Source organism: Cebus imitator, unplaced genomic scaffold (assembly GCF_001604975.1).
Source record: "Cebus imitator isolate Cc_AM_T3 unplaced genomic scaffold, Cebus_imitator-1.0 Scaffold171, whole genome shotgun sequence".
Lineage (NCBI taxonomy): Eukaryota > Metazoa > Chordata > Mammalia > Primates > Cebidae > Cebus > Cebus imitator.
The window spans coordinates 1,215,344-1,222,791 of NW_016107486.1; the positions used below are offsets into that span (position 1 = coordinate 1,215,344).

Below are 7,448 nucleotides of genomic sequence, written 5' to 3' on the forward strand. Positions count from 1 at the left end.
TATGCTTCATGAAGTTCTTGTGCTGTGTTTTTCAGCTCCATCAAGTCATTTATGTTCTTCCTTACGCTGGTTATTCTAGTTAGCATTTTATCTAACCTTTTTTCAAGGTTTTAAATTTATTTGCATTGGGATAGAACATGTTCCTTTAACTCAGAAAAGTTTGTTATTACCCACCTTCTGAAACCTGCTTCTGTCAATTTGTCAAATTCGTTCTCTGTCCTGCTTTGTTTCCTTGCTTGTGAGGAGTTGTGATCTCGTGGTGGGGCAGAAGTGTTCTGGTTTTTTGATGGTTTCATTCTTGCGCTGGTTTCTTCCCATGTCCTTGGATTTATGTAGTTTTGATTTCAGGTAGCTGCTTGGGGAGGCAGCCTTTCCTTTGTCTGCCTGCAGAGGCGCTGCTGGGCTCTCACAGATTCAGTGGAGCTGCTGCATCTTTTATTTACTCAGGAAAATTAGGCTGGCTTCTGCAATGGTGGCTCCCTTTCCCCCACTGAGCTCTATCGGTCCTGGTCACTCTCTAACTGATGTTCTGGGTGCATAACTCTGGAGTGAGAGTTTTTTAGGCTGCTGGGCTTTGTGCGGGGGTGGGAGATGGGGTGGAGGGGACCCATCCTGCCATTTGGGCTGTTTCCCTGCTTTCAGTTCCCCTTCTTACTGGGGGGCAGGTAGCTCCGTCTCACTGGCTTTTTGGCTTTCTTGGCTTCCGCTGGTGCTTTTTGCCTAGATCTATGCTGATAGCCCTGGTGCCAGCTGAAGTTGCTGTTCTACCCTGCTCAGGCAGCTCACTGAGGCTTTTCAGCCTGGGAAAGATCTCCTGTTCCATGGGTTGTAGAGGGCTTGGGTGGAGCTCTATATCTAAACCAAAGCCCCAGAGGGGAGATCCCCCAGTCCTCCGGTCAGTTGCACACACCTCCTGGGTGGGGCAGTGCCCCACCTTGCCTCAACTTGCCCTATTTGGTTTATATCCACTGTCCAACCAGACCCACAAAATGAACGTGATACCTCGTTTGGAATTGTGGAGACCATTTGGCTTCTGTGTCTCTCTCACTGGGAGCTGCTTTCCAGAGCTGCCTCCTATTCATCCATCTTGGGATCCCCAGACTTCTTATTTTCTAGCTCAGGGCACTAAGTATGTATTTCAATGAATAAGACTGAAACTGAATAGCCTTTTATAATGCAGCCTTAGTTCAGTGTCATTTCTGCTGTACTGTGTTGGCTTAAGCAGTCATAAGTCTATGGAAAGTACAAAAGTTGCTTTCTGTTGTTTAGAAAATTACCGGATCTTGTAGGTACAGTGCTGTGTCTTATGATAGAGTGACTTTTAGTAAATCCAACTCTCAATTTCATGTGTGATCTTTGCTAATATATAGTGAAATGAATACAAGTATTTGCTATCTAAATTAATGAGTAGCTGTCTTGGTTAGAACATACTACTACACAACTAGAAGCCTAGGATTGATGGATCTGAGTGGCAGTTCATACTGTTTTCTTTATACCAATTTCACACATTTCTCTGCTGATCCTGGATATATTTTTCCAAGCCATTAAAATTATTTTACTAGGTTTTTTTCTTGGCATTAATTTATAAATCACAAGGAAGCAAGCAAATTTACTCTAATTGTTATACCAGAATCGATCTTAGTAAGACATGTATTCTCCAAATGCTCTCTAAGATGTAAAACTCATATCACACTAAGGGAAAAGACCAGGTCGAACAATCTTCTCTTCCTCCAGTTCTGTACCAAACAATTTTTTATTTAATGAAAGGAAATAGACATTAATGATGTGTTTTTCAATTATTACAATCTGGCAAAATGGAATTATTAGATCAAAAACTAAAATTACATGTGAGTTTTTACAGCATCAGTTTCAAAGTTATTGTTCATCCTTATTCATCCTGCAGCACATGATTTAAGAACATTGAGGTTCCCATATTGAGAATGAGAAATTCTTTATAAGGTGGTCTTGTCATATTGTTTTGGGCTGGATTGATAATTATAATACACATAATTAAAATGGCTTTAACCTAGATTGATATAGATAGTTTTTTTAATGCCAGTAAGAATAAAAGTGGTATGGTGAAATTCAACTTATATTGTATTATTGGAAATTGATTGTAATTTCCATTTATTGAAAGCTTTAACTCTCTACATTAAAAAAATACATCAATATTAATGCACTTGATTGGTCCTTTGAATTTGATAATCAGAGATACTTGTTTCAGAACCAGCTTTGAGTCCAGAAGAACAATTTATAGGAGTACCTTTTAAATGTTTATATATTTCCTAATGTATCTTCAATTGTAATTTACAGGATTCAGAAAATACAGAACAGAGAATCCAGTCACTTATCAGCTCATTAAAACATATGGTGTATGAATATATATGTCGTTGTCTATTTAAGGTAAGAAGCATTATATTTTTCAAATATAAAATGCTACTTGTTCTGAGATTTAACCTAGTATTTATAGTTATAATGTAACTCTTTCCCTACTAGGAAGGTATTAAATTTGGTATTTTCAGTATTTTTCCAGAAAATGTAATTGGAATGCCTTATCACATTCTTGGACGTAGTGGGGAAAAAAGTGACACGTGAAGAGGAGAGAGGAAACACTAGGTTAGCTGACTTAGCTCTAAACATACCAGTGGCCACTGAAAGAGATAATGACAGTGAATTATGTAGCTCATTATCTAGCCAGACTTTCTCATCCTCAGCAACTGACGTTTTGGGCTATATAATTCTCTGTTGTGGGGGATGCTGTTCTGTGCATTTTAGGATGTTTAGCAGCATCTCTGCCTTCCAGCCCGCCCTACTGTCAATTATGAGAATCGAAAACATCTCTGGATATTGTCCAATGTCCCTGGGGTTGAGGAAGGAAATTATTTCCTATTGTTAGCATTAGGAAGTAAACTAATGTCTTATCCTGAGTTAACGAAATAAATTTGTTACAGAAGTCTTCATATTACATGCGTCCCAGAAGAATACACATTGGACAATATTTTAGAAATTTTAGATATTTGAAAATGCAGAGGTTTTCTTTCACTTAGAATTTTTTTTTTTTTTTTTTTTTTGAGACAGTCTCTCTTTGTTGCCCAGGCTGGAGTGCAGTGGTGAAGTCGTGGCTCACTATAAGCTCCGCCTCCTGGATTCAAGCTATTCTCCTGCTTCAGCCTCCCAAGTAGCTGGGACTACTGACATGCACCACCATACCTGGCTAACTTTCGTATTTTTAGTAGAAACAGAGCTTCACCATGTTGGCCAGGCTGTCTCGAACTCCTGGCCTCAAATGATTCACCGAACTTAGCCTCCCAAAGTGCTGGGATTATAGGTATGAGCCACCATGCCCAGCCAGATTTTTTTTTGACAACAATCTTTGGATATAGCTTAAGATATAATGTTGAAGAAGAACCTTATAAAGGCAGTTAACTGAGAGAAATAGAATTATTATGGTTCACTTATATAGGCTTCTTAGAAAATGTTGCAAAATCTATAGTTAATATATTTTTAGAACAGGATAGTAATTTTTATGATTTTGTTGAGCATCTTTATTTGAGATATAGAATAAATACTTCATAAGCCCTATGGGCAGGGCATCTCTGAAGGAAAGGTGGCAGTCCCAGCCAGGGGCTTATAGATAAAACTCCTGTCTCCCTGGGACAGAGAATCTGGGGGAAGGGGAGGCTGTGGATGCAGCTTCAGCAGACTTAAACATTCCTATCTGCCAGTTCTGAAGAAAGCAGTGATCTCCCAACACAGCGCTCAAGCTCTGCTAAGGGACAGACTGTCTTCTCAAGTGGGTCCCTAACTCCATGCCTCCTAACTGGGAGACATCTCCCAGAGGTGTCAACAGACACCTCATACAGGAGAGCTCCAGCTGGCATCTGGCAGGTGCCCCTCTGGGTTGAAGCTTCCAGAGGTAGGAACAGGCAGAAATCTTTCCTGTTCTGCAGCCTCTGCTGTTAATACCCAGGCAAACAGGGTCAGGAGTGGACCTGCAGCAAACTCCAGCAGACCTGCAGCAGAGGGCCCTGTCAGAAGGGAAACTAACAAACAGAAAGGATTAGTATCAGTGTCAACATAAAGGACATCATGCAAAAACCTCATCCAAAGGTCACCAACATCAAAGACCAAAGGTAGATTTTCCTCCATCCAAAAGATTAGGAAAATTCAGCACAAAAAGGCTGAAAATTCCAGAAACCAGAATGCCTCTTCTTCTCCAAAGGATCGCAACTCCTTGCCAAGAAGGCAACAAAACTGGATGGAGAATGAGTTTGATGGAATTAGGCTTCAGAAGGTGGGTAATAATAAATTCTTCCAAGTTAAAGGAGTGTGTTCTAACCCCATGCAAGGAGGCTAAAGGAGCATGTTCTAACCATATGCAAGGAAGCAAAAAGGCTGAAAATTCCAAAAACCGTAATGCCTCTTCTCCTCCAAAGGATCACAACTCTTTGCCAGCAAGGGAACAAAACTGGATGGAAAATGAGTTTGACGAATTGACAGAAGTAGGCTTCAGAAGATGGGTAGTAACAAACTCCTGCAAACTAAAGGAGCATGTTCTAACGCTATGCAAGGAAGCTAAAAACCTTGAAAAAAGGTTAGATGAATTGTTAACTAGAATAACCAGTTCAGAGAAGAACATAAATGACCAGTTGGAGCTGAAAAACACAGCATGAGAACTTCGTTAAGCATACACGAGTATCAATAGCTGAATCGATCAAGCAGAAGAAAGGATATCAGAGATTGAAGATCAACTTAATGAAATAAAACGTGAAGACAAGATTAGAGAAAAAAGAATGAAAAGGAATGAGCAAAGCCTTCAAGAATTATGGGACTATATGAAAAGACCAAACCTATGTTTGATTGGTGTACCTGAAAGTGATGGGGAGAATGGAACCAAATTTGAAAACACACTTCATGATATTATTCAGGAGAACTTCCCCAGGGTAGCAAGACAGGCCAACATTCAAATTCAGGAAATACAGAGAACATCACAAAGATACTCCTGAAGAAGAGCAACCCTAAGACACATAAATTTCAGATTCACCAAGGTTAAAACGAAGGAAAAAAGTTAAGGCAGCCAGAGAGAAAGGTTGGGTTATGCACAAAGAGAAACCCATCAGAGTAACAGCAGATCTCTATTCAGAAATCCTATAAGCCAGAAGAGAGTGGGAGGTCTCAGCATTCTTAAAGAAAAGAATTTTCAACCCAAAATTTCATATCCAGCCAAACTAAGCTTCATAAGTGAAGGAGAAGTAAAATTCTTTATGGACAAGCAAATGCTGGGAGATTTTGTCAACACCAGGCCTGCCTTCCAAGAGCTCCTGTAGGAAGCACCAAATATGGAAAGGAAAAACCAGTACCAGACACTGCAAAAACATACCAAATTGTAAAGAACATCAGCACTATGAAGAAACTGCATCCACTAATGGGCAAAATAATCAGCCAACATCATAATGACAGGATCCAATAAATAACTATATTAACCTTAAATGTAAATGGGCTAAATGCCCCAATTAAAAGACACAGACTGGCAAATTGGGTAGAGTCAAGACCCACTAGTGTGCTGTATTCAGGAAACCCATCTCATAGGCTCAAAATAAAGGGATGGAGGAATATTACCAAAAAAAAAAAAAAAAAAAAAAAAAAAAAAAAAAAAAAAGGAGTTGTAATCCTAGTCTCTGATAAAACAGACTGTAAACCAATGAAGATCAAAAGAGACAAAGAAGAAAAAAAGGGAGCTTCCGGGAAGATGGCCAACTAGGAACAGCTCAGGATTACAGCTCCCAGTGAAAGTGCAGAGGGTGAGTGGATGCTGCATTTCCAGATAGATTTTTATTGCCCACAGACCAGGAGATTCCCAGGCGGAGGAGCCCCATGGGTTGCCAGCGTGGCTGTTTCGGTCAGCGTGGCTGCTTTGCCAGGGCCCTGTAGCGGTGGTTCTCCATACAAAAGACACTGGTCCGGGTGCCCTCTTAGCTGGCGATTGAAGCCCTGAAATGGCAGAGTTGCCCATTCATCTGAAATAGCGAGCCAGGCCAGGAGATTCCTAGGCAAAAAAACCGCCAGGAATCTCAGCGTCGCTGTTTCAGCCGGCTCAGTGAGTCACAGCACGGGAGATCCCGGCTCCTTTTCAACAGAGAGAGAGTCAACTGTTCAACAACAATAACAAAAAAAGACTCTGAGTCAGGGAGCCAGTTGATCAGGCTCGGCTGGTCCCACCCATCCCCCCACAACAAGCCAAAAAACCTAGTAATTGAAAATGCTCTGGGTTGAGAGTTTCACAGCAAGCACAGCTGAACCCAGGACGGTCTGGCTCTGTAGGGGAGGGGCGTCCACCATTACTGAGACACTCCACCACTATGGAGGCAGTCTGACCATCGCTGAGGCAACTCGCTGTTGCTGAGGAAACCCGCTGTTGCCGAGGCAACCTGCCACTACAGAAAGAGTCCGCCATAACAGAGGCGGGCCACCATTGCCAAGGCAGCTCTAACTACACCAATATAAACAGGACTGCAGGGAAGATCACACGGCAGCTAGGTGGAGCTCACAGCAACTCAGCAAAGCCTCTGCAGGCAGACAGTGACAAGGCTGCCTCCTCGCTGGGCAGGGCAGCCCTGAAAGAAAAAAAAAAAGGCAGCAGAACAACGAAAACTGATAAATAAAGCCCTAACTCCCTGGGACAGAGCACCTGGGGGAAAAAAAAAGGGAGGGGGGTGTTTATGAGTTCTGCTGCAGCAGACCTAAATGTGCTGCCCAGCAACTCTGAATGAACAATGGAGCTCACAGCTCAGGACTTGAGCTCCAATAAAGGACAGACTGTCTCCTCAAGCAGCTCCTTGACTCACGTATATCCAAACAGTCACCTCATAAAAGAGAGAACAGACTGACATTTGGCGGGCATTGTACTGGGACAAAGATAGCAGAAGAGGAAACTGGTAGCAACCCTTACTGTTCTGCAGCTGCTGCAGGTGACTCCCCTGCAAGCAGGGCCTGGAGTCCTACAGCAGAGGGGCCAGACTGTTAGAAGGAAAGCTAAGAAAAAGAAGTAACTTCAGCATCCACAAACTGGAAGTTCACTCAGAGACTCAATTTGAAAGTCAGTAACTACAAAGACAACAGGTGGATAAACCCACAAAGATGGGAAGAAACCAGTGCAAAAAGGATGAAAACACCCAAAACCAGAACACCTCTCCTCCTAAAAGGGATCACAACTCCTCACCAGCAAGGGAACAAGGCTAGATGGAGAAGGAGTGTGATGAAATCACAGAATCAGACATCAGAAGGTGGGCAATAAGAAACTGCAGTGAGCTAAAAGATCATGTTCTAACCCAATGCAAAGAAACTAAGAACCTTGAAAAAAGATTTGACGAAATGCTTACAAGAATGGACAACATAGAGAGGAATATAAGTGAATTGATGGAGCTGAAAAACACAACATGAGAACTTTG

The 7,448-nt window shown here is 41.9% G+C and overlaps 1 protein-coding gene across 6 annotated transcripts in view; it reads left to right on the forward strand.

Annotated features, from left to right (window-relative positions):
- DYNC2H1 (dynein cytoplasmic 2 heavy chain 1) overlaps positions 1-7,448 on the forward strand; it is a 390,963-nt gene that overhangs the window by 150,481 nt on the left and 233,034 nt on the right. For all 6 annotated transcript variants that reach the window (XM_017544781.2, XM_017544786.2, XM_017544784.2 and 3 more), the window contains one exon: positions 2,314-2,403. In XM_017544781.2, coding sequence (XP_017400270.1) covers positions 2,314-2,403 — 90 coding nt within the window. The remainder of the gene's footprint in view (positions 1-2,313; positions 2,404-7,448) is intronic.